Source organism: Dendrobates tinctorius, unplaced genomic scaffold (genome assembly GCF_039654945.1).
Source record: "Dendrobates tinctorius isolate UK_male_01 unplaced genomic scaffold, ASM3965494v1 ptg000237l, whole genome shotgun sequence".
Classification (NCBI taxonomy): Eukaryota; Metazoa; Chordata; class Amphibia; order Anura; family Dendrobatidae; genus Dendrobates; species Dendrobates tinctorius.
This window is the reverse complement of record NW_027361904.1, coordinates 396,473-424,316: the sequence shown is the minus strand read 5'-3', so window position 1 is coordinate 424,316 and position 27,844 is coordinate 396,473. Positions and strand designations below refer to the sequence as shown.

General features: G+C 46.5%; 1 protein-coding gene across 4 annotated transcripts; it reads left to right on the top strand.

The window, feature by feature from the left end:
• Positions 1-27,537, top strand: LOC141060412 (zinc finger BED domain-containing protein 4-like). 4 transcript variants are annotated; one of them, XM_073556654.1, is made up of 5 exons: positions 7-106; positions 3,935-4,017; positions 5,827-5,886; positions 17,780-19,202; positions 25,926-27,537. In XM_073556654.1, exons 4-5 carry the CDS (start codon positions 17,845-17,847, stop codon positions 26,569-26,571), a joined length of 2,004 nt encoding a protein of 667 aa, XP_073412755.1. In that variant the 5' UTR covers positions 7-106; positions 3,935-4,017; positions 5,827-5,886; positions 17,780-17,844; the 3' UTR covers positions 26,572-27,537. The 4 variants fall into 4 exon arrangements, with proteins under 4 accessions (XP_073412757.1, XP_073412755.1, XP_073412756.1 ...); XM_073556655.1 differs by having other exon boundaries at positions 3,935-4,045; XM_073556656.1 differs by lacking the exon at positions 3,935-4,017 and having other exon boundaries at positions 1-106.
• Positions 27,538-27,844: the final 307 nt, after the last annotated feature.

The window sequence follows — 27,844 nt, the reverse complement described above, 5'->3', positions numbered from 1 at the left end:
CGGGCCTTGTCGTTCACCAGGAGCCGGCTCATCGCCTCGGATCGTTCGGGGAGGACCCATAACTGGCAGCGGTGGACAGTGGTGGTTGCCGGCAGTGGAGGCTGAGGTGAGGCGCTGAGCTCAGGTTAGGGAGGAGGAGGAGGAGGATTTCTGCCACATTCATTTCTGTGGCTCCAGTGGGAAAGTAATAATAGAAATCTGAGGCCGAGAAGCTGCGGCCGGAGCCCGGTGTATGGAGAGCCGCCGTCTGTGAGGGAATAGTAGGAGAAGCAGCGACCCCACACCGGCCTCTAGGACCCGGGACGGCTGCGATCATGGAGGCTCCTTTTTTTTGTTGTTGCTGCTCTTTCATTTTTCCGTCCCCTTCTTCTATGTTCCGGAATTCCATTCCGCGGGAAATATGGGAGGAAGCCGCATGTTAATTCCACCTATTTCCTGCAGAGAAACGAGCGATTTGCGGAGTAATTAGCGTTTTCCCAGCGATCTGTAGCGTCGCCTGGAGAACTGACGGACGGGTCGCTGACACTCGTCAGACCTCGTGTGTGACCAACTCTTCACTATTGAGGCTGCGGCATCAGTAGGAAAAAGATCTAATGTTAAACATAATAAAAGGATGGTGTTTTTCTCCCCTTCCGCCGTCCCGCGCAGCGTTCCCGATCCTCGCGGTGCTCCCGGCAGCTCCCGTTCCCAGGGATGCATTGCCACAATGACCTCTGACGTCTCAGTATCGCGAGACCGCGATGTCACCTGGGGTCATTCCTGCACGGCCTCCCTGGGAGCGGGACCTGCCGGGAGCATCGCTGAGGCCTGGGGACGCTGCGCGGGACGGCAGGAGGTGAGAAGATGGCGGTTTTTTATTTTAATTCTATTTTTTACAGGGATCTGGTGCCCGGAAGACAGTCTCCTCTCCTCCGGACCGTGGGAACCATCCGCACATGTTCTGCTTACTTTTCACATGGTGGGCACAGCCACACACACAGTAAGCGGAACAATGCATTCCTATGGCTGCAGATTTTCCTGCGATTCCGCACAAAGAATGAACATGCATTAGCACAGCATGTGCGGAATGCCATAGGATTGCATGGGATGCTTTTTTTTGCGGAAAAATTGCACGTTTAAAATCGCCGCGAAAACGCAAAAAAAACGCTACGTGTGAACACAGCCTAAGAGCTGTAACTTTGACTTTGTCAGTAGGAAAATAAAAAAAATGTGTGGGCTTGTGGTGGTTTTTTTTTAACTTTATTTTAGTGGAAAAAAAAATGATAAATTCATAACAAAAAAAAAAAATACTTGAGTTGCATTTTTCCAAAGCACCTGGGAGATATATATATACTAGCTGAAGAGCCCGGGCATAGTAACTAACTGTGGTTAGTAATAGCAAATTATAATTATCCTCCATCCCATAGTCCTGTGCCCATATACCCATCATACATATCCGTCATCCCATAGTCCTGTGCCCATATACCCATCACACATCCTCCATCCCATAGTCCTGTGCCCATATACCCATCATACATATCCTCCATCCCATAGTCCTGTGCCCATATACCCATCATACATATCCTCCATCCCATAGTCCTGTGCCCATATACCCATCACACATCCTCCATCCCATAGTCCCGTGCCCATATACCCATCACACATCCTCCATCCCATAGTCCTGTGCCCATATACCCATCACACATCCTCCATCCCATAGTCCCGTGCCCACGTACCCATCATACATATCCTCCATCCCATAGTCCTGTGCCCATATACCCATCACACATCCTCCATCCCATAGTCCCGTGCCCATATACCCATCACACATCCTCCATCCCATAGTCCTGTGCCCATATACCCATCATACATATCCGCCATCCCATAGTCCCGTGCCCATATACCCATCATACACATCCTCCATCCCATAGTCCTGTGCCCATATACCCATCATACATATCCGCCATCCCATAGTCCCGTGCCCATATACCCATCATACACATCCTCCATCCCATAGTCTCATGCCCATATACCCATCATACATATCTGCCATCCCATAGTCCCGGGCCCATATACCCATCATATCCGCCATCCCATAGTCCCATGCCCATATACCCATCATATCCGCCATCCCATAGTCCCATGCCCATATACCCATCATACATATCCGCCATCCCATAGTCCCGTGCCCATATACCCATCATACATATCCTCCATCCCATAGTCCCGTGCCCATATACCCATCATACACATCCTCCATCCCATAGTCCCGTGCCCATATACCCATCATACACATCCTCCATCCCATAGTCCCGTGCCCATATACCCATCATACACATCCTCCATCCCATAGTCCCATGCCCATATACCCATCATACATATCCGCCATCCCATAGTCCCGTGCCCATATACCCATCATACATATCCTCCATCCCATAGTCCCGTGCCCATATACCCATCATACACATCCTCCATCCCATAGTCCCGTGCCCATATACCCATCATACACATCCTCCATCCCATAGTCCCATGCCCATATACCCATCATACATATCCGCCATCCCATAGGCCCGTGCCCATATACCCATCATACATATCCTCCATCCCATAGTCCCGTGCCCATATACCCATCATACATATCCGCCATCCCATAGTCCCGTGCCCATATACCCATCACACATCCTTCATCTCATAGTTCCATGCCCATATACCCATCATACATATCCTCCATCCCATAGGCCTGTGCCCATAGACCCATCATACATATTCTCCATCCCATAGTCCCATGCCCATATACCCATCATAGATATCCGCCATCCCATAGTCCCATGCCCATATACCCATCATACATATCCGCGATCCCATAGTCCCGTGCCCATATACCCATCACACATCCTTCATCTCATAGTTCCATGCCCATATACCCATCATACATATCCTCCATCCCATAGTCCCGTGCCCATATACCCATCATACATATCCGCCATCCCACAGTCCCGTGCCCATATACCCATTACACATCCTCCCTCCCATAGTCCTGTGCCCATATACCCATCATACATATCCTCCATCCCATAGTCCCGTGCCCATATTCCCATCACACATCCTCCCTCCCATAGTCCTGTGCCCATATACCCATCATACATATTCTCCATCCCATAGTCCCGTGCCCATATACCCATCATACATATCCTCCATCCCATAGTCCCATGCCCATATACCCATCATACATATCCTCCATCCCATAGTCCCGTGCCCATATACCCATCATACATATCCACCATCCCATAGTCCCGTGCCCATATATCCACCATACATATCCACCATCCCATAGTCAACCATTATGACATCATAATGAGGGGCGGGGCTTGATACACACTGTTTCCCCATTATGTAGATAGGGGCAAAATTGTTTGATGAATTGGAACGCGCGGGGTTAAAATTTCGCCTCACAACATAGCCTAGGACACTATTGGGGTCCAGACGTGTGACTGTGCCAAATTTTGTGGCTGTAGCTGCGACGGTGTGGATGCCAATCCCGGACACACACACATACACACACACACACACACACACACATACACACACATACACACACACTTTGAGCTTTATATATTAGATATATATATATATATATATATATATATATAAATGTAGGGGTACATATGATGCTTTGATTGCTTCTTAATGCATTTTTTTTGTGGCTTTGTGCCAGAACCCCACAATTCTGGCATTAAATATTTTTTTTTCTTGTATAGTTTTTACAGATCATGTTAATTTTAGATTTAAGTAGAGATAGTGCCATAAAAGTACAATCACTCACTGAGGCCCGCTCGCTGCAGGCGTTATTCTCCCCGGCTCCTCTGCATGAGTGGTCAAGAGCATTACAGGGGCAGGATGATGAGGACAGGTGAGTACATGGATTTTTTTTTATTTATTTTTCTTATTTTTACAGTTGGCCACTGTGGGAGCAGACACTATTCTCATAATGGTCCCCTGCTGGTGCTGATCGCAGCAACCTCCAACCTCCGCGGCAAGGTAGGGATGCTACCAGGCCAAAAATAGGGTCAGTATCCCAGGTGTCCTTGTATGTGATACGGTGGGGAAAAAGTATAAAAAGTATTTAGTCAGCCACCAATTGTGCAAGTTCTCCCACTTAGAAAGATGAGAGAGGCCTGTAACTGACATCATAGGTAGAACACAACTATGAGAGTCAAAATAAGAAATAAAATCCAGAAAATCACCTTGTCTGATTTGCCAAGATTTATTTTGCAAATTATGGTGGCATATAAGTATTTGGTCACAAGATTTAATGCAAGATTACTGGCTCTCACAGACCTGTAACTTCTTCTGTAAGAGGCTCCTCTGTCCTCCACTCATTACCTGTAGTAATGGCACCTGTTTGAACTTGTTATCAGTATAAAAGACATAAACGACACCTGTCCACAACCTCAAACAGTCACACTCCAAACTCCACTATGGTGAAGACCAAAGAGCTGTCGAAGGACACCAGAAACAAAATTGTACCCCTGCACCAGGCTGGGAACACTGAATCTGCATTAGGCAAGCAGCTTGGTGTGATGAACTCAACTGTGGGAGCAATAATAAGAAAATGGAAGACATACAAGACCACTGATATCTCCCTCGATCTGGGGCTCCACGAGGGGACCTAGTGAATGACCTGCATAAAGCTGGGACCACCGTAACAAAGGCTACCATCAGTAATAACTACGCCGCCAGGGACTCAGATCCTGCAGTGCCAGACGTGTCCCGCTACTTAAGCCAGTACTTGTCCGTGACCGTCTGAAGTTTGCTAGGGAGCATTTATATTATCCAGAAGAGTATTGGGAGAATGTCATATGGTCTGATGAAACCAAAGTAGATCTGTTTGGTAGAAACAAAACTTGTCGTGTTTGGTTTGGAGGAGACAGAATGCTGAGTTGCATCCAAAGAACACCATACCTACTGTGAAGCAAGGGGGTGGCAACATCATGCTTTGGGGCTGTTTCTCTGCAGAGGTACCAGGACGACGGATCCATGTGCATGAAAGAATGAATGGGGCCATGTATGGCGAGATTGATTTTGAGTGCAAACCTCATTCAATCAGCATTGAAGATGAAACGTGGATGGGTCTTTCAGCATAATAATGATCCCAAGCACACCACCAGGGCAACGTAGGAGTGGCTTTATAAGAAGCATATGAAGGTCCTGGAGTGGCCTAGCCAGTCTCCAGATCGCCACCCCATAGAAAACCTTTCGAGGGATTAGAAAGTCCGTGTTGCCCAGCGACAGGCCCAAAACATCACTGCTCTAGAGGAGATCTGCATGGAGGAATGGGCCAACCTACAACCAACAGTGTGTGCCAACCTTGTGAAGACTTACAGAAAACGTTTGACCTCTGTCATTGCCAACAAAGGATATATAACAAAATATAGAGATGAACTTTTGTGACTGACCACATACTTATATTCCACCATAATCTGAAAAATAAATCTTACCAAATCAGACAAGGTGATTTTCTGGATTTGTTTTCTCATTTTGACTCTCATAGTTGTGGTCTATGATGTCAATTACAGGCCTCTCTCATCTTTATAAGTGGGAGAACTTGCACAACTGGTGGCTGACTAAATACTTTTTTTCCCCACTATATGTCTATTTGACAAACTAGACCCGATTACGGCTTGCTCTTAGCAGCCAATACCCCTGATCCCCACTATTCAAAATATTTGTGAATTGAGTACCTTACTAGATAAGATTTACATTCATTCAGTGTTTCCATCATTATGGCTTTTTACTGTCACATATAAGTTTTTTTTTGTCACAGTGGTGCTTTCTTTATTTTTGCAGGGTCTATTGGGGTCAGTGAGGGCAAGCAGACATCTCGTGGGGGTGCCATATCACGGCAAGGTAGTGTAACCACTAGGTATCACTATTGCTCACGTGTGTCTCCTCTCTGCTCTATCATTTAGAAGCCCCCCCCTTTTTAATTATTTGTAAATTAAAGCTGTTGTGTGTGTATATATAGTGGGCGGGTCTTTTTTTAGTGATGTTTAATAGGCAAATTAGCCTCTTCTGCTGTAATGACACTCTTGTAGGAAAAACATTTTTTGATAAGTCAAATGGGGTCAAATATTAATGAGAACCAACTAGAAAAAAAAAACCTAAAAAATAACTTTTTCTGCAATTAAATTAAAAGTATATGTTAGTATATACAAAATCCTTTAAAAAGGGGACTATAAACGGGTTAATTGTAATATCGGGAACAATAATACACAAAAGCTAAAAGTCCGTAATAGGCCCTGTTCACCTAGCTTTCAGCTTTTGTGTATTGTTCCTGATATTACAATTAACCCATTTATAGTCCCCTTTTTTTTAAAGGGCTTCATATACAGTATACTAACAAACTTTTATGTGACTTGCATTAATTTTTTTAGGTGTCTTTTTTTCTAGTTGGGTCTAATTGCACCCAATATTCCTCAACCATGAAACCACAAAAACACTAGTGCACGCTCTTATCATCTCCCGCCTCGACTACTGCAACCTCCTACTCTCTGGCCTCCCCTCTAGCACTCTGGCTCCGCTCCAGTCCATCCTACACTCTGCTGCCCAACTAATCCACCTGTCTCCCCGCTATTCCCCAGCCTCCCCCCCTATGCCAGGCCCTTCGCCGGCTTCCTATCGCCCAGAGGGTCCAATTCAAAACCCTAACCATGACATACAAAGCCATCCACAACCTCTCTGCTCCATACATCTGTGACATGGTCTCTAGGTACCTACCCGCACACAACCTTCGATCATCTCAAGATCTCCTTCTCTACTCCCCCCTTATCTCTTCTTCCCACAACCGCATACAAGATTTCTCCCGTGCTTCCCCCATACTCTGGAACTCCCTGCCGCAACACATCAGACTCTCACCATCAACGGAAACCTTCAAGAAGAACCTGAAGACACACCTGTTCCGACAAGCCTACAGCCTGCAATGATCCTCGGTCTACTGAACCACAGCATGACCTGCTCTACCCTCTACTACTGTATCCTCACCCCTCCCTGTAGACTGTGAGCCCTCGCGGGCAGGGTCCCCTCTCCTTATGTACTTGTGGTTCCCTTGTCTTACACATGTTTACTATACTTGTCTATATTTTTTGAATGTTTAAAAAAAATGAACATTTAACTTTTTTTCACAAAAAAAATTACTTCAGGTCCAATTTTTTTATTTTACCAAGGGTAACAGGAGAAATTGGATGCAAAAGTTATTGTGCAAATTCTCCTGAGTACGCTGATACCTGATATGTCGGGGGGGAACCACTGTTTCGGCGCATGGCAGAGCTCAGAAGGGAAGGAGCGCCGTTTGACTTTTTCATTGCAAAATTGGCTGCAATTCAGATCGGTCACCATGTCACGATTGGAGAGCCCCTGATGTGCCTAAACAGTGGAAACCCCCCACAAGTGACCCCATTTTGGAAACTAGTCCCCCCCCAAGGAACTTATCTAGATATGAGAACTTTGAACCCACAAGGGCTTCACAGAAGTTTATAACGTACAGCCGTACAATTATAAAATCATATTTTTTCCACAAAAATGATCTTTTCACCCCCAATTTTTATTTTCCCAATGGTAACAGGACCCTAAAAGTTATTGTGCAATTTGTCCTGAGTACCCTGATACCCCATATGTGTGGGTAAACCACTATTTGGGCGCATGGCAGAACTCGGACGGGAAGCAGCGCCATTTGACTTTTATGGCTGGAATTGAGATTGGACTCCATGTCGCGTTTGGAAAGCCCCTGATGTGCCAAAACAGTGGAAAGCACCCACAAATGACACCAATTTGGAAAATAGACCCCCAAGGAACTTATCTAGATGTGTGGTGAGAACTTTGAACCTCCCAGGGCTTCACAGAAGTTTATAACGTACAGTCGTAAAATTTAAAAAAAAAATCAAATTTTTTCCACAAACATGATCTTTTAGTCCCTAATTTTTTTATTTTCCCAAGGGTAACAGGAGAAATTGGTCCCCAAAAATTGTTGTCCAATTTGTCCTGAGTATGCTGATACCCCATATGTGGGAGAAAACTACTGTATGGGCACACGTCGGGGCTCGAAAGCGAAGTAGTGAGGTTTTGGAATGCAGACTTTGATGGAATGGTCTGCGGGTGTCATGTGCGTTTGGAGAGCCTCTGATGTGCCTAAACTGTTGAAAGTCCCCACAAGTGACCCCATTTTGGAAACAAGACCCCCCACAGAACTTATCTAGATGTGTGGTGAGCACTTTGAACCCCCAAGTGCTTCATAGAAGTTTATAACGCCCGGGCGCGAAAATAAAAAAATCATATTTTTTTCCACAAAAATGATATTTTTGCCCCCAATTTTTTTTTTCCTTAGGGTAACAGGAGAAGTTGTTTTGCAATTTGTCCTGAGTAGGCTGATACCCCATATTTGGGGGTAAAACACTGTTTGGGCGCATGGCAGAGCTTGGAAGGGAAGGAGCACCATTAGACTTTTTGAACGCAGAATTGGCTGGAATTGAGATCACACTCCATGTTGCATTTGGAGAGCCCCTGATGTGCCCAAACAGTGGAACCCCCCCCAATTCTAACTCCAACCCTAACCCCAACACACCCCTGACCCTAATCTCAGCCCTAACCCTAATGGGAAAATGGAAATAAATACATTTTTTTAATTTTATTATTTTTCCCTAACTAAGGGGGTGATAACGGGGGGTTTGATTTACTATTTATGGCGGTTTTTATGTTTGGCAGCTGTCGCACGCTAAAAGACGCTTTTTATTGTAAAAATAGTTTTTGCATCACCACATTTTGAGAGCTATAATTTTTCCATATTTTGACCCACTGAGTCATGTGAGGTCTTATTTTTTGCGGGACGAGTTGACTTTTCTATTGGTACCATTTTCGGGCACGTGACATTTTTTGATCGCTTTTTATTCCAATTTTTGGGACGCAGAATGAACAAAAACCAGCATTTCAAGAATTTCTTTTGGGGGGTGCGTTTACACCGTACCGCGTGCGGTAAAATTGATAAAGCGGTTTTATTCTTCGGGTCAGTACGGTTACAGCGATACCTCATTTATGTCTTTTTTTTATGTTTTGGCACTTATGCACTGAAAACAATTTTATATAAAAAATAATTATTTTTGCATCGCTTTATTCTGCGAGCTATAACTTTTTCATTTTTTCGCTGATGATGCTGTGTGGTGGCTCGTTTTTTGCGGGACAAGATGACGTTTTCAGCGGTACCATGGATATTTATATGCGTCTTTTTGATTGCGCGTTATTGCACTTTTTGTTCGGCGGTATAATAAAGCATTATTTTTTGCTTCGTTTTTTATTTTTATTTTTTAAGGGGTTCGCTAAAGGGGTTAACTAATGGGACAGTTTTATAGGGCGGGTCGTTATGGACGCGGCGATACCAAATATGTGTACTTTTATTGTTTTGGGGGTTTTTTATTTCCAAAAAATGAATTTATTAGGGAATTTTTTTTTTTCAATTTATTTAGCGTTTTTTTTTTTATAAATTATTTTTACACTTTTTTTTTTTTTAAACTTTATTATACTGTCCCAGGGGGGACATTACTGTCATGTGACAGATCGCTGATCTGTCACATCACAGATCGCTGTGACAGATCAGAGATCTGACACAGGCACGGCTGGAGGCTTTCTCATGCCGGCGCTTTGCAGGCATGAGGAAGCCAGATCCCTGCAGGCCCCCGAAGGTCCCCGCCACCATATTGGATCTGGAGACCTGCAGGGAAGGAGGCCCCCGGAGCAGCGCTGCACATCACGCTGCTCCGTGGGGCTCAGGGAAGCACGGAGGGAGCCCCCTCCCTGCCGATGCTTCCCTAAACCCCCGGTACACTGCGGTCCGTGACCACCCCTGGACTCATAGTGCTGGCTGTCAGCTGTGATAATCAGCTGAAACCTGGCTGCGATCAGCAGCGCTCATCCCATGAGCGCCGCTGATCGCGCTAGACGTACTATCCCGTCCATGGGCATCGGGGCCCGGGTCCCATGGACGGGATAGTATGTCTCATGTCAGAAAGGGGTTAATGATGCAATAGTATTATCAGGCGGGCTGCTCCAGCACTATAGTATGCAACACAGAGTGACAGACGCCCCAATAGACCAAGCCAACAGAAAGAGGCCCGGCTGCATCCTGCGAAAACTGATATAAGTGCAAAAAAATTAATGCATACAATGAGTACATTAAATGAGGTATTGGTTAGTATTTTGGCCAAAATAGATTAAGCCCGCAAGCCACGTCACGGCTCCTCATATTTGCGAGTCCCTAACACTAACACCAAAGCAGCTAACATCATTAATAGGTTGCAAGCCAGACACTTTGCATCACACTTGCCTGTGTGACTGGCGTCCTATAATAATAATAATAATAATAATAATAAATTTTATTTCTATAGCGCCGACATATTCCGCAGCACTTTACATTTCAGAGGGGATTTGTACAGACAATAGACATTACAGCATAACAATAATAATAATCAATAAGAATAGTCCTAAGCAAGCTTTATCTATCTGCATTTTTTCTACTAGGCAGCTAACCCCTCCATGGTCTGGTAGGTGTGGGGTGGTTGTTTTTATCAGTAGTGTGCACCTATGCTGCTCCTTGCCTTTATTAGTGGAGGCCTGCTGCATCCTGCTATATGTGCATTTGTCATCAGACAGGGTTTTGGGAAGGCCATATCTTGTGGTATGAGTTTTTCTCCTTTGCCTCATTGGGGGACACAGGTACTGTGGGTGTATGCTACTTCCGCCTGGAGGCTGACACTAAGTGAATGAAAAAAAAGGTTAGCTCCTCCTCCGCAGTATACACCCTCGCCTCGGTTGCAGGCGAAACCAGTTCTTGCTTAGTGTCCATTGGAGGCACACGTCTGGTCTTTTTTTTTTTTTTCCCTTTTTTCTATGAAGATGAGACAGAGACGACGGATCCTATTGAAAGGGTCCGATCTCAACAAATCAACAACGGGCGAGCACGTGCGAGTGTCGCCTCCACGTATCCTCTCCCGCGACGTGGGACATAATGCCGGACTGAGCCCTGACCACCCAAAGGTAGTGAAACCCTAGGCTGTACAGAGGCTTACGAATAGTCCGTGCTGCCCCCACTGCATCACCAATGCCAGACAGCGGTGATGGAAGGTGGCGGACGGTCCCTCTCCTCATCCCCTAAAGGGAAGATGGAGTTAGGGTGCCTGCACCGTCCTTAGTATGTTTTTTGCAGCCCCCCCTTCCCCCCCCCAACCTGAGGATCATCCGGACGTCTAGGGATGAGGCGTGGAAGGAGGTGGGCTGGGAGGGCTCCTGTAGACCCCCGAGTCAGCACTTAGTTTTCGTCCCACACCCTCGGGCTTCCGCGGGGTGCGCCACACAGCGTGGCAGGCGGCGGCGCATTTTTTTCCTGCCCAGGCCCCTGCTCCCGGCGGTCCTGCCCCGGGTCCGGGCGCATGCTGAAAATTTAGTCCCTGGCTTCTGCCAGAGCTAGGCTGCGGGCGGAAGTCCCGCCCCCCGTGACGCCACTTACGGCGGACCCGGGACCTCGGGTGGACGCCGAAAATTTAGTCCCCGGCTTGTGCTGGAGCTAGGCCACGGACAGAAGCTCCACCACAATGACTTCCCAGCGATCGTCTCTCCTTTAGAGGGCCCACCCACACGACAAGGCGCGCTTTTTTTTTAAAAAAGGAGCAGCTGGTCGGCAGGCTGGACACTTAAGGGGAGCCAGGACTGGGGACACAGGACTGGGGTAAGTGCTACCCCTGGAGGAAGGCCACCCTCTGTTTCTTACCAGAGGCTAAGCAATTTTTTTGCCCTCGGCATATCACTTACCGGGGCCACCATGTCCAGAAAAGCTAAAGAGCACACGTTCCTATACGTTGCGTGCACCTCCTGTCAGACCGCCTTCCCACTTGAGCAAACTAAACGGATCTGCTGCCCGACTAATCCACCTGTCTCCCCGCTACTCCCCAGCCTCCCCCCTATGCCAGGCCCTTCACTGGCTTCCTATCGCCCAGAGGATCCAATTCAAAACCCTAACCATGACATACAAAGCCATCCACAACCTGTCTCCTCCATACATCTGTGACATGGTCTCTAGGTACCTAAACACACTCAACCTTCAATCATCTCAAGATCTCCTTCTCTACTCCCCCCTTATCTCTTCTTCCCACAACTGCATACAAGACTTCTCCCGTGCTTCCCCCATACTCTGGAACTCCCTGCCGCAACACATCAGACTCTCACCATCAACGGAAACCTTCAAGAAGAACCTGAAGACCCACCTGTTCCGACAAGCCTACAGCCTGCAATGATCCTCGATCTACTGAACCACCGCACGACCTGCTCTACCCCCTCCTACTGTATCCTCACCCATCCCTGTAGACTGTGAGCCCTCGCGGGCAGGGTCCCCTCTCCTTATGTACTTGTGCGTCCCTTGTCTTACACTTGTTTATTATTCTTGTATATATTACACTTGTCTATAATTCCCCTTTTGACATGTAAAGCGCCATGGAATATATGACGCTATATAAATGCATAATAATAATAATTTGTGAAGCTTGCGATTCCAAACGTGCCCAGGAGCCGTCCCTTGCGACTGAGCCCAGTGCACCTAGTCCCCCGGAATGGGCTCTGTGTTGCAATCCATGGCATCACTTACGAGGGCAATCGAGTCACTTCGAGCCCCAGATAGGGGCAGGGATAGCGACTCGCCTGTCTTAGAGGGGTCCTCCACCTCACAGGAGCCTCCGGCCTGTAGGGGCCGCTCTCCCTCTAGGCAGACGCAGGGGAAATGAACCCACACAGCATCTCCCGGGCCATCTTGTGCTTTGGCGTCTTTAAGCTCTGCCTCTCGCTCGCCTTCACAAGTGGTCGTTAACGAGCAAGACTCAGATTATGACTCGGATGAACCGCTTGATTCAGGTACTCCAGAGTACCGAGAAACAGTCGACAGTCTCATTGAGGCCGTCAACCAGACTCTTGGGATTGAGGATGATTCCACCTTGGCCTCGGGTCACAAGGTGTCATTTAATCGAGTAAAGCGGCCGCATAGAGTTTTTAGCTCTACAATATGTGCAAAAAATAAAGGTAAACAGCTCACCTGCTTTCTTGGCTAGTAGTGGTGCGTGGGAGCTCGGATATTTCGTGAAGCCACACGTGGAGTAAATCAATAATGAAAAAGTTTCCAGCTTCCAAATATGCAGACATTTATTCAAGGCATAAGAACAAGGATAAACTGACATGCCTCATCATAGTGGAAAGACACAGCAACGCGTATTGAACAATATGTTCTTTTTCAAGCTTGAAAGAGAACATATTGTTCGATACGCGTTGCTGTGTCTTTCCACTATGATGGGGCATGTCCGTTTATCCTTGTTCTTATGCCTTGAATAAATTTTTGTATATTTGGAAGCTGGAAACTTTTTCATTATTAGTTTTTAGCTCTCACCCCGAGTTTGAGGACATAGTGCAGCAACACAGGGAGCGGCCAGACAGGCGTTTCTCAGGTCAAAAGGCGCTCGAGGCGAGATACCTGTTTGCCCCTGATCTCCGTAAGAAATGGGCAGAGTCCCCAACGGTAGATCCACCCATGTCACGCTTGGCCTCTAAAGCCCTGTTATCCATATCTAGTGGATCCTCTATCAAGGATCCCACTGACCGTCTCATAGAGAGCTTGGCCCGCTCAGTATTTGAGGCATCAGGTTTAGTACTCTCCCCCTCATTTGCGGCAACTTGGGTAGCAAAGGCCATGATGGCTTGGTCAAAATCATTGAGCAGGGCCTTGCAAGGTATGGACCTACCAGCAGAGGTATCAGAGATCGCAAGTCAAATCACTTTGGCCAGAGAATACTTAATTAATGCATCTTTGGATGTGGCCAACTGCGCGGCACTCGCTGCGGCAAATGCGATCTCCATTAGGAGGGCTTTATGGTTGAGGACACGGCGGGCAGACTCAACCTCCAAGAGATCCCTGACTTCCTTGCCTTATCAGAGCGGTCGTCTGTTCGGAGAGAAATTAGATCAGCTCATCTGACTCTACGGGCGGAAAGAGCAGTTTTCTCCCCAGCAAAGGGTCAAACAGCCCTTTCGTCACCAACGTCAGACACGGTTTCGGTCCTTTCGCAACCCCGGGTGGGCTGCAGCAACTAATCCCACAGCTTCAGGTTGTCCCAGCCAGGACAGGGATTGGCAGGTTTCATATAGAACCAACAAGTTGAAGAGAATGCGTACCCATCAGCCCAGATCACGGGGACCTAGGTCCCAGAGATCTTCAGCCAAATGACCCGAGGCAATCTCAATGCGACACCGGCAGGGTAGGTGGCCGCCTGCTTTGGTTTCGCCACGCCTGGCTCTCTGTCACTCACAACACATGGGTAAGAGAACTGGTGTCCTCGGGGTACAAGATAGAATTCATCAAATACCCCCCAAGACATTTTTTTTTCTTTCCTGTCCTCCCAAAGTGATTGCCCGGGCAAGGGCTTTACTCAAGGCCATCAAATTACTCCAGCACAATGGAGTCATTGTTCCCGTACCGAAGAATGAAAAATTTCAGGGGTTCTACTCCAACCTGTTCACGGTGCCCAAAAAAAATGGGGCCGTCAGGCCCATTCTGGACCTAAACTTGTTCGGGAGCTTTATCAGGATCAGGCATTTCCAGATGGAGTCTCTCCGTTCAGTCACATTGGCCATGGGGCGGGGAGAATCCAAGACGCCTACTTGCACATCCCCATTTTTCCCCCGCACCAAAGGTTTCTGTGCTTCACCATCAACGGCCTACATTTCCATTTCGCAGCACTGCCCTTCGGGCTGGCCACCGCTCCCAGGGTATTCACAAAGGTCATGGCGGTCGTTATGGCCACCCTTCACTCCCGGGGCATAGTCGTCTTTCCTTATTTAGATGACCTCTTGATCAAGGGCCCTTTATTTCGGGCATGCTAGGAGAGTGTCAGCATCATGATAGATACTCTTTTCCACTTAGGATGGTTGGTCAATCTGAAAAAGTCATCCCCTGTTCCAGCCCAGAGGATTTCTTTCTTAGGAATGATTTTCGACACTTCCCAGGGTTGGTAATTCTCCCTCGGGACAAGTCCCTAGCTCTCCGACAGGGAGTCTGGAAATTTCGTCAACCAGTCCCGCATACCATTCGGTTCTGCACGAGGATCCTAGGAAAAATGGTGGTGGCAATGGAGGCAATTCCGTTTGCCCAGCTCCATCTTCGTCCCCTGCAGCACACCCTCCTGTCAGTCTGTGACAAAAACCCATTCGCCGGTGCCAGTTGTCCGCGCGGGGGTCAGACAGCCACTCGGGTGGTGGACAACCAGTACCTCGCTTCTCCAGGGCAAGCCCTTTCCCCCAAACCATTGTCTGGTGGTCACAACCGACGCCAGCCTCCTCGGCTGGGGAGCGGTTTTTCGCCACCACACGATCCAGGGACGTTGGTCGCCGCAGGAGGCACACCTCCCGATCAACTTGATGGAAATACGGGAAATACGGCTAGCTCTGCGACAGTTTCATCACCTTCTAGCAGGCCGGCCCGTTCCGATTCAGTCAGACAACGCCACGGCTGTGGCTTACATAAATCAACAAGGGGGCACCCGCAGCAGGGCAGCCATGCGCGAGGTAGGGCATGTGCTTCATTGGGCCGAGAGAAATCACTCAGCGATATCGGCAGTCCACATCCCGGGCGTAGAGAACTGGGCGGCAGACTTCCTCAGCCAGCAGGGTCTCGCATCTGGGGAATGGTCACTACACCCCGAGATTTTCCAGCAGATTTGCCAACGATGGGGGACGCCGGATGTGAACGTGATGCCCTCCAGAGTGAACGCTTAGGTGCCTGCGTTTGTAGCTCTGTCTCGGGACCCGCAGGCAATTGCCGTGGATGCGCTGGTTCTGCCATTGAACCAGTTTTGCCTCCCATACTTATTTCCCCCACTGCCACTACTCCCGAGGGTCATCAAGAAGATCAAGGTAGAAGGGGTTCCAGTTATTCTGCTGGCCCCAGATTGACCTAGTTGAGCATGGTACGCAGACCTGGTACAGCTACTCGCCGACGTTCCTTGGTGCCAGCCAGAGTGCCCAGACCTACTTTTCCAGGGCCCGATCTACGACCCAAACTCAGGGGCCCTGTGTTTGACGGCTTGGCTGATGAATCTTGGATTCTAACTCAGGCTGGGTTCGGCCGCAAGGTAGTGGCTACGATGGTTAGCACCCGGAAGCCTGCCTCGGCACGTATTTATCACCACACCTGAAAGGTTTTCTAAACATGGTGTCGGGACCATGGTTGTTCTCCACTGAGATTTTCTATTCCCAATAGCTTGGCTTTTCTCCAGTCTGGCCTAGACTCAGGCTTGACCACCAGTTCTCTCAGGAGACAGATATCGGCCTTATCTGTCCTGTTCCAGCGCAGGATTGCCACCAATCTGCAGGTAAAGACTTTCATTCAGGGAGTCTCCCACTTGGTACCTCCCTATAGGGCGCCCCTGGACGCCTGGGACCTTAACCTGGTCCTAAGTGTTCTGCAGGAAGCTCCATTTGAGCCGTTACAGGATGTCTCCTTATCCTACCTTTCCTGGAAGGTAGTGTTTCTTGTGGCAATAACATCGACAGGCAGGTCTCAGAGCTGGCAGCACTATCCTGCCGAGCCCCGTTTCTCAGCTTCCACAAGGATAAGGTGGTTCTCAGACCAGCTCCTCCTTTTTTACCTAAGGTCGTCTCCTGGTTCCACATCAATGAGGATATTGTCTTGCCCTCATTTTGTCCAGCATCGGTATACCGTGTGGAAAAGGCTCTTCATACGTTGGACCTGGTGAGTGCTCTCAGGAGGTACGTGTCGTGGACAGCACCCTTCCGTCAGACAGACACGCTGTTTGTGCTTCCCGAGGGGTGCAGGAAGGGATTCGCTGCCTCAAAATCGACCATAGCCAGGTGGATTCGTTTGACTATTCAGGAGTCTTACCGCATCAGAGGCACACCAGTTCCAGCAGGGATCAGAGTGCACTCTACTCGGGCAGTGGGCGCCTCTTGCGCTCTTCGGCACCAGGCATCGGCGGAACAGGTTTACAAGGCTGCAACCTGGTCCAGCCTGCACACATTCGCGAAGCACTACAATATCCATACCCAGGCTTCGGTAGATGAGAGTCTGGGTAGAAGGATTCTCCAAGCAGCGGTGGGGCACCTCTAAGACAGGAGGTGCATGTAGCTTGGATCGGTGAGTCGTCTCCCCAATCAGGGACTGCTTTAGGATGTCTCACAGTACCTGTGTCCCCCAATGAGGCGAAGGAGAAACATGGATTTTTGTGATAAACTCACCGTAAAATCCTTTTCTCCGAGACGCTCATTGGGGGACACAGCACCCACCCTGATAGCCGGTTTGGCTCTTTGTTTACTTTGTTTATTAATATGTATTTATAATACTAGGTGGGGTTTTTTCTAGACATGTTGTCTCGTGCATTAAGGTTGAAATTGTCTTTTTGTGATCTCCTACTGCTTTTGCACCGAACTGGTTTCGCCTGCAACCGAGGCGAGGGTGTATACTGCGGAGGAGGAGCTAACTTTCTTTTCATTCACTTAGTGTCAGCCTCCAGGCAGCAGTAGTATACACCCACAGTACCTGTGTCCCCCAATGAGTGTCTCGGAGAAAAGGATTTTACGGTGAGTTTATCACAAAAATCCATATTTTTGAATTTTTTTTGAATTTTTCTCTGTTAGCTGTTTCAACTTCTTTAAAATCACAAGCAAAATAAAGTGCTGTGCTATAACTATGGAATTCTTATTCTTGCAGTAGAACACACGAAAGGCTGCTGGAATAGAGAGAAGAGAAAATTAGTCTACCGATAAGATAAAGAAATGAAAGAGAGTCGAAAAAGAAGCAGTATTTGGATTCATTTTCATATCCTCAGCACCGTAAAAGCAGAATGTAAAATATGTAGCAAAAAACTGGCATACCGAGGAGGGTCTACGAATAATCTTCACAGGCATATGAGATCTGTGCATCCTACAGTGAAGATTGATGAAAAAAGGCAAGCTAGTGGTCATGTTAGCTTGCCGGCTGCCGAACCTGAAGTCTGTGCCTCTACCTCAGGTATGGAGGTATTGGAGGCTATAGCATCGGTAGCTGCACAATCGGAAGCTGCAGCATCAGAAGCTGCAGCATCGGTAGCTGCACCATCGGAAGCTGCAGCATCAGAAGCTGCAGCATCGGTAGCTGCACCATCGGAAGCTGCAGCATCGGAAGCTACAGCATCGGAAGCTGCAGCATCGGCCACTCCCCATGCATTAACTAATCCCCAACCTGTAGCAACAACACAAAGCTCTATAATGCAGTTAATGGTACATGAATCCATGACGCCTTTAATGCAAGCTACAGTTGATGAGGAATTGGTTGCAATGATTGCCAGAGATTTCCAACCATTTTCAATTGTGGAGGACAAGGGATTTAGAAAATACACCTATTATCTGAATCCCATGTATAATATTCCAAGCAAGATAACAATCATCCAGACAGTCCTTCCAAGACTATATGACAGAGAACGTGCCAAATTGCAAGACAGGATTACAAGAGTTACAGCAGTTTGCCTGACAATCGACTGCTGGACGTCCAGCACCACCACTGCATTCATTTCTGTTACATGTCATTTCATAGAAAACTATAAAAAGGTGTCCTGCCTTCTGGACTGTTTTGAGTTCAGTGAAAGACACACGTCAGAGAACTTGGCAGTAGAACTACTAAGAGTTGTAAAAGAGTGGCACATAGAAGGCAAAGTGATTTGCTGTGTTAGTGATGACGCAGCCAATATAACGAACGCTATTAAACTTCTAAATTGGACCCATCACTCATGTCTTGCACACACTATCAACCTGATCGTGAGAGATGCCCTCAAGGTTATTAAGCCCACTCTGGACAAAGTGAAGTCCATAGTGGAATTTTTCCATAAAAATACAATAGCCACAGAGAAACTGAAATCTACACAACGACAGATGGGTATGCCCGAGCTGAGGCTGAAACAAGATTGTGTGACGCAATGGAATTCAACATACCACATGCTTAAACGAATTCTGGAGTCGAAAAATGCAGTCATTTTAACCCTGGCCGTTGTCTGTGCACCTGTTGACACTCTGAACCAAGAAGAATGGGAAGTAGTGCGGGAGACATGCATTGTGTTGGAGCCATTTGAACAGGTCATTGTGGAGATCAGCGCAGAAAGGTACAATAGACCGTTATTTAATTTCACAGGGTGGGCCATTTACAGTGTGTCCGTAAAGTCATGGTGCACTTTTGACCAGTCACTGGAAAGCAACAAAAGACAATAGAAATGTGAAATCTGCTCCAAATAAAAGAAAAACTCTCCCAGTCTCATACCTTTTCAGTGCAGTTCGATGTGGGCTCCATTTGTTGCCCTACACACATCCAAACGATAGTGAAGTTCTTGTCACACACGGGGTAAGGACGTCTGGTGTAACAGAGTGAATAATGTCTGGGATTCTCTGTTTTAAGTGATTAATGTCGTTGAAACATTCAATGTACACACGTTGCTTCACATAACCCCAAAAGTAAAAGTCTAAGGGTGACAGATCCGTGGATCGTGGTGGCCATGGCTTGACAGAACCCCTGCCTATCCACCGTCGGGGGAATGTTCTATCCAGAAACTCACGAACAATGGTGGCGTAGTGTGGAGGAGCGCCGTCCAGTTGAAAGATGACAACTTCTGGAAATTGTGGCACTGCATACAATTCCAACATGTCAAGATACGTGTTTGCCGTCACAGACCGCTCCACAAAAAAAAAGGTCCTATCACCTTATCATGCATCAGGCCACACCACACCACACTGTGGTGTAGTGACCACTGTGTCCACTAGGGGGCGCTGTGTGGGTGTCCCAGGGCAGGCGTATAAGCATTTCTAGTGGCCTGATAGGAGTAGGATGCTGAATGATCGTTTTGTATCTCAAGGTAGGTGGCCTTGAGATGAAGGCTTGATTATGTGCTGATCAGCAGAGCTGATCTTTCGTACCAATGTGTTAGGGAGAAGCTACCTACAAATCCACCCAGGGGTGTGTTTAAAAACGCCTATAGTAAAGATTATGTGAGTGTGCTTGTAGGACCTGTGATGAGGTCATAGCCATGTGATCCGGTGGGCGTGGCTACAGACCATGCAAGGTGGCCAGGGTAGGTCACGAGTGAATGCTTGGACCCGGTTGGTCCGTTGTGGAAGGTCCCGCTGGGAGATGGGGCTTCCTGCCTGACAGCACGTGAATGCTGTGAGTAATGGCTGCAAGCATCTGACAGTTCCCAGGGGAGGGAATGAACGCCTGCAGTGAACTGAAGCAGCCATGAGGTAACCCTGACAGGGGATATAAATGTGAGGCTCGAGAGCCTGTGTGCTGGACATTGCACAACCTGTATGACTACAGGATAAACAGAGTGAAGCTCTGTCATGGACGCTATGCTGTTTATATGAACTTTATGTTGCTGCTGTGGGTTTATGATGCCAGAATAAACCGCATGGATTGTTATTGTTGTATGGAAAACCTGTGCCGGACGTGATTATTTGGCTGCCAAGCGAGTTTCCCCAACCTTGAATGACAGCGCTACCTTACAACACGTTCACTATAGGGGTGTTACGTTCGTACTCAACGTAGGCATGAGGGTGTTCAGCAGCCCATATTCGGACGTTATGGCGATGAACATGTCCACAGATATGGAAGGTCGCCTCATCGCTAAACACAATCTTCTGCAAAAATCTTGCATCATTGTCGATCTCATGAAGCAGATCTGCAACAAACGCGCATCGTTTGGGTCTATCCGCCAGTTTGATAGCGCGCAACAGCCGCAATTTGTACCCCGTAAAACAGAGACATTTCTTTAACACCTTATGAACTGTAGCCTTGCTTAGGTGTAATTGTCGAGCACACGCACGCACACATTTTTTAGGGCTCCTTAGGTCGCTATCCCGTATAGCCTCTACAGACTCGTCACTGACTGATGGCCTACCAGAACGGGGTTTCTCCAAACTGCCGGATTCCTTCAACTGCTTAACCCACCGAGTAATGTTATTCCTATGTGGTGGCGCTTGGTTGTAAAGACGCCGATATTCACGTAGCACTTTTGTCACTCATTCTGAAAACTGGGAGGGTTTTCCTTTTATTTGGAGCAGATTTCACATTTCAATTGTCTTTTGTTGCTTTCCTGTAACTGGTCAAAAGTGCACCATGACTTTACGGACACACTGTATATGAATACGCCTAAATAAAATCTTGAAAAGTTTTCCCCCTCCCATATTCTAATGTGCCACAAACAGGAAGTTGATATCACCAACCATTCACATTTTATTTAGGTGTATCCGTATAAATGGCCCACCCTGTATATTCATTGCAAATTATAGGTTAAAGGGGTTGTCCAGGCTTGGTTCTTATATCTGCTGTCATTCTGAGACTGCAGACTTGTGAATACTCACAACGTGCATTGTGCATGCTGTCAATTCTCTAGTGCTGGGAGTGGGTGGACATGTGACCCCAAGTGTGCAATTTGAATACTTCCAGCCACATTCCAATTAGACGTGTCCGGCCTTGCTCAATTCTCTTGTATTGAGTGAGGCAGCACACGTCTAGTCAGTATGTGACCGCATGTATGTAAATCGCACACTTGTGGTCATATGCCGCCGCCAGAGAATCCCGAGAGCACGCACACTGCCTGCTGTGAGGATTCACAAGTCTCGTAGCAAATGTTTCACCAACACGAAGACACACTTCTTAATAATATTGGTGCAATAGACACTAATTTCATTCCAACTAGATGGCTTTTAGAAACCATTTTATGTGTTAGACTGGCAACACCTTCTCCTTCCCACTGCACTCCCATTATACACGGGCTGGAGTGACAAACAAATGTGTAACAGTTAACAACTTTACAAAACAATTGTTTGATCTTTTGACTTCTTATTTGTAGGCCTTAATACATTCTACAAAACAAAGAATATAGACTGTTGTATTTGTCAACCCCAGGTCACATCACCCCCCATGATAAAGGCTGGGGTCGAACAGCTGCAAAATACTGATGAAACAACCAGTTGCACAACAACAATTCATGGAGGTGTTGGTACTGTAGTATTATAAATGTATATGGAGAAGGTTTGTGCACTAAGCATGGTCGTGAGTCGTGACAAAGCTGTTAGCCAGACTTTGTGCACCACAGATGTCTGTAAACAGCGCTATCATTTATATTACTAGCCAGCCCCCTCCATGAGTAGTCTGTGTGAATGGTTTTCATCAGTATTTTGCAATTGTGCTGCCTCTGGTATTATCCTGGGGATGCTGCATTAATTTTGTGACCTTGTTAGGTTGAACAATAAGAAATGTTCACTAGTTGCCTGCTCCTGGCCCAATGGATGTTGATCAGTGTTCACTAAAGAAATCACACCAGAGACACAGTAGGATGTAACCTCTCTTTGAGCAATCTATGGCACAGCTCCAAGAGAGCGTTATTAATAATAATAATAATAATAATAATAGTAATAATATAATAATAAGCTTTATTTCTATAGCGCCAACATATTCCACAGCACTTTACATTTCAGAGGGGATTTGTACAGACAATAGACATTACAGCATAACAATAATCACATAGATCGTAACAGATACCCAGAGGAATGAGGGCCCTGCTCACAAGCTTACAGTCTATGAGGAAAGAGGTAGACACGAAAGGTGGGTGGTAACAGTTGCCCTGATTGTATGGACCAGCCATAATGTTAAGTGTGTAACAGTACAGACACAGAGGGCTAATAGATGCATAAAGCATGTGGGAACATGATGCAGGGAACCTGGTTATGGTAAAACTTTTGACTGTGCCACACAGGGATAGATTAGGCGAATGTGTTGAGGCGGTAGGCCAGTCTGAATAAATGCGTTTTCAGGGCACGCTTAAAATTGTGGGGATTGGGGACTAATCGTTTTGACCTGGGAAGTGCATTCCAAAGAATTGGCGCAGCACGTGTAAAGTCTTGGAGACGGGAGTGGGAGGTTCTGATTATTGAGGATGCTAACCTAAGGTCGTCAGCAGAACGGAGGGCACGGGTAGGGTGGTAGGCTGAGACTATGGAGGAGATGTAGGGTGGTGCTGAGCCATGGAGAGCTTTGCGGGTGAGGGTAATAAGTTTGTACTGGATTCTGGAGTGGATGGGTAGCCAGTGTAATGACTGGCACAAGGTAGAGGCATCGGTGTAACGATTGGCGAGGAATATGATCCTGGCTGCAGCATTCAAGACAGATTGGAGGGGGGAGAGTTTGGTAAGAGTGAGACCTTAGAAGAGAGTTACAATAGTCGAGACGAGAATGAATAAGAGAAACAGTAAGGGTTTTTGCGGAGTCAAAAGTAAGAAAAGGTCGAATTCTAGAAATGTTTTTGAGGTGCAGATAACAAGAGCGAGCCAGTGATCGAATGTGGGGGGCAAAGGAAAGCTCGGAGTCAAGTATGACCCCAAGACAGCGGGCCTGTTGCTGGGGAGTAATAGTGGAACCACACACGGAAATGGCAATGTCGGGTATAGGTACATTAGTAGCGGGAGGAAACACCAGGAGTTCAGTCTTTGACAGGTTCAGTTTCAGATATAGTGAGGACATGATGTTAGACACAGCGTTTAGACAATCGCCGGTGTTTTCTAGAAAGGCTGGCGTGATGTCAGGAGAAGAAGCGTATAATTGGGTGTCATCAGCATAGAGATGTTACTGGAAACCAAATCTACTGATTGTTTGACCAATAGGGGCAGTGTACAAGGAGAAGAGGAGGGGGCCTAGAACCGATCCTTGGATAGTAGAGATGGTTAGCACTCGACTAAATGATGTGGATATACGGTGCTAGTGAAAAGGGAACTGGTAGTCCCGTTAGCATAAATTTAATATAGAGTCACTGCACACGTGAATTTTTGCTCAAGTGGAATATTTTTATTTTTATTTGACGGTGAAGAAGCGACAGCTTGACGTTTCGGCCTTTGCGGTATGACAAAATTGCATTGAGATGAAAGACGTGACCCCATAGGGACAAAAGGGGAGCTATATTGATTGTATAATAATCATTCCTATAAGGCATGTATAGTATATAGAATGCAGCGCAATATCACAAATATGTATAATAATACATATGGCTTAATGTATATAGAAACATGTGGGATCAGGGGAAAAGTTGGGTACCTTTATGGCAAGTGGTCCTGATTCCTGAGGATCCACAACTATGCAAATATGCCCAAAAAAAATTGCCTTGGAAGAAAAAAACATTTTTATAAGTATGCAAAAAGAGGCTACATTGGTGGTGCAGCGGTGGTTACTTTAAGGCATGTTACTTACAATCATTGGTGGCAGAGGGAGATGCAGGCACCGCCGTGCCTGTGCAGTGAGTGAGCGCTGTGTCTGTATCAGCGCCCCTATCAATGCCTGGGCCGGTCACCTGATCGGAAGTGACGTCAGACGCTGGCGCATGCGCTGTATGATGCAGCTTTGTCGCCCCATATGGGGGAACCACCAAGAAGATGGTGTGGGAAAACCGCGCCTGCGCCGTAGCGCATGATAGAGGTCTTTTCTACAGAGGAGAGACGCCAAGGGGCGGGAACATCTTTATGCTGGTGTCGCTATGGGCGAACATAGCTGGAAGGGATGCTGAGAATACAGGCTCCATGTGGAGAAGATAAATGGACATAAATATATCTTGTGATATACACCATAATGCAACATGAAAGATCAGGCATGCGACCTAATTACAGCGATCTATTACATAATGTACACAAATAATAAAGGTGACATTACTCTATTGTAGGAGTCCAAACTGAAAAGAATAGAAGAGGAGGGAGAGAAGGGAATAGAATAGGAGGTATTTTTTCTTAAAGAGAAAGGGAATAGAATAGAGGATGTTTAATTGAGTCAAAAAAAAGGGGAGAAATAAAAGGAAAGCGATAAATAAGGACCTGTAATTTGACCTGTTGGGAATAAAGGTGTTTATAAACTAAAAGAATGCCGGAAAATAAGGAAAAAACATTTTTAGAATAAAAGATTATGTTTAGGAAAGTGAAATAGAAAAAAAAATTGGTAAAAATAAAAAAGTGGAAAATAAAAAAGATATATGGAGAAAATGAAGAAATTGATTCAAAAGAGATAGCGGATAAGACGGGAGTGGAGCAGGCGTTCCAGGAGTTTAGAGATGAAGGGAACATTAGAGACAGGTCTATAGTTAGCGACACAGTTTTGGTCGAGGGATGGTTTTTTAAGTAGTGGATGTATGATGGCATGCTTAAATGAGGAGGGAAAGATACCAGAAGAGAGAGAGAGGTTAAATATTTTAGTTAGGTGAGGGGTGATAGCAGGGGAAAGGGACTGGAGGAGATGTAACAGAGCATGGTATGAGATGATTGGGAGATAATTTCCTGTCGGGTCTGGTCAATTTTTTCTTTGAAGTAATTGTCCAGATCGTCAGCTCGAAGCTCCGTATATTAATTCAAATATAGGTTTATATATCCCCTGTAAGGAGGCTTGGTTAGCTCTAAAATGGGAGTGATCGGATGTATTCCATTGGTTAGTGGGTTGGTCAGTGAGCTAGTCCGTGGGCAGATCCATGAGGTCATCAGGCTGGGTTGGTACATGAGATCATCAGAGTGGGCGTCATCATGGGCGGATCCATGTGGTCATCAGGGTGGGCGTCATCTTGGATACCAGCACATGGTGTGTGGTGAAACAGGAAATAGCAGCCATCTTTAGTGTCACACTTTGATCTGAAAAAGCTCATGTAAGGTAAAATAATACACTTTATGGGTAGTTCCTTTCAATCTCTTACGTCTTGAGGTTAAGTATTTGATCTTAAGGCTCTTCTCAACAACCTGTGTTGGTAAATACAGCAGCTTTTTGTGTAGAGTTGCTTCTAATAAAATTTTCACCGTTTTCTCTCTTTCAGCTACTTAACCTCTTCTAAAATGCTAGTTTTGTGCAGGGGTCTGCAGACAGTGACTACACACCATCAGACAGAAGGAGCTGTAACCACATTAAAGGCAGCAGAGTTGGTGACTGCACTCTGTGCATCCATGAACATAAAGTTCCATAGGATGGAGTACAACACGCTGCTTTCTGAAACCACCATATTGGACCCAAGATATAAAAAGTTGGCCTTTGACGACGCTCAAGCTGTTCATGAAGCACTCAAAAGAATAACATCAGCAGCCAGATGTTACAACATTATCCGACCAGGAGACCAAGGGGGGGAAGCCAAAGCAACGTCTTCTGTATGGAGGCTCTTTGATGAGAGAGCAACAGGAGAAACTGCAGGAAGGAATCCCTCTGCAGATGCCAGAATTGAAGTAAGAGGCTATGGTGAAGAGCCAATTATACAACGATCTGCAGACCCACTGACCTGGTGGGAGGCCAAGGCTTCAATATACCCCAGACTTGCCAAGGTGATGGCAGAAAGATTGTGCATCGTAGCAACATCTGTACCTTCTGAAAGAGTCTTCTCAAAAACAGGACAGATAATAACAGAAAGAAGAAACCGGATCAGCTCAGAAAAAATGAAGCACCTAGTCTTTCTCAATGCCAATCTACCCTAAATCTATTCTTCAAGTGATCTTCTCACATTGAAATTGCCGTCTTGTCTGTAGAAACCATGTCATTACACCAGAGGAGCTGAGCCGATTAATACATGGTGTGACAGGGCCACTGGCACAGTGTACGAGGGGAGATATGTATCACTGCGGTTAACGGCGTCAGTGATATGACACCAGAGCATTTTTCTCCAGCACACTACGTGCTGTGAGGGTTAAGTTGCATAAAAGGGCTGAATTTATTTGGACCTTCATAAAGTGGACCTTCTCCCACCTGCTCCATCTTGCCTGGCAGGACCTGCGGTGATGTCACAATCATGTAATCATCACATGGTCCTGGTTACATACCTGAACATGTGAGACAGTGGCTGTGGTGTCTTGGGAGAGGAAGCACTCCCACGTAGCTCCAAGGAGGAGCAGAGGGCATTGAGACCTGCAGAGGAAAGGACTCTGTTACCCTTTGTTTTTTTGTTTTTCTTCTCCCTTAAGCCAGAAAGGGTCTGTTTAGTTTTGTGAACCCTGCCTTCATGTATACTGACTGCAATAAACCAGCAGGTGTTTCTCCACAAAAGTGTTCTGTGTATACCTGAAGAAGCAGCCAAGCGCGTCATCCCCTCACAATGGTTTTGTAGCCTAACATTTGTAATCAGTGTCGGACTGGGGTGCCAAAGGCCCCACCACTAACATTCACTTTGGGGGGCCCACTTTTCACCTGCATACAAATATTACACTGCCCTCGTTCACAAATTTACCTACATGTCTATATAATAATAAACTGGGTAGTTTGTTTAATGAATGATGAGATGCTGCTTTTATACGTGAATCAATTGAATTATGCAAAGTGCTGCCTATAGAGTGGGGTTGGGGGGGCCGAGATCTCCACTGGGGCCCACCGGAGGATTCCCCTGTTACCCTATGGACCAGTCTGAGCCTGATTGTAATAACTGGTATTTTATTAATGTAAAGTTCTGCCCATGCTGAGGCGGAAGGTGTTTCTGGGAGTACAGCTATGGCCGTCAACCACTTATTAGGACCACCCTGATGCTAGTAATACCAGAATGAGCAGGGATTTGGAAATATAAAATTCAGTTATTCTAAGTTATTTTTTAAAACTTATTTTCATTTGCTCAATTACTACTGCTGTGTAACATGCTGCCTGCAGAATCAGGTAGGACTGTGTGTTCAATGTGACAGGTTCACTTGAGGTGACAATCAACTTATGGAAAAAGTGGCTTAATCCATTGTAACTGGCTATTTACTTAAATACTGTTTTTTTTGC

What these genes read in the sequence shown, in the direction of transcription:
- LOC141060412 (XM_073556656.1), top strand. Translation starts at nt 17,845, where the DNA reads ATGAAAGAGAGTCGAAAAAGAAGCAGTATTTGGATTCATTTTCATATC. An exon ending in GTGGAGATCAGCGCAGAAAG is followed by an intron (nt 19,203 to 25,925) that starts GTACAATAGACC and finishes TCTCTCTTTCAG; the next exon opens with CTACTTAACCTCTTCTAAAA.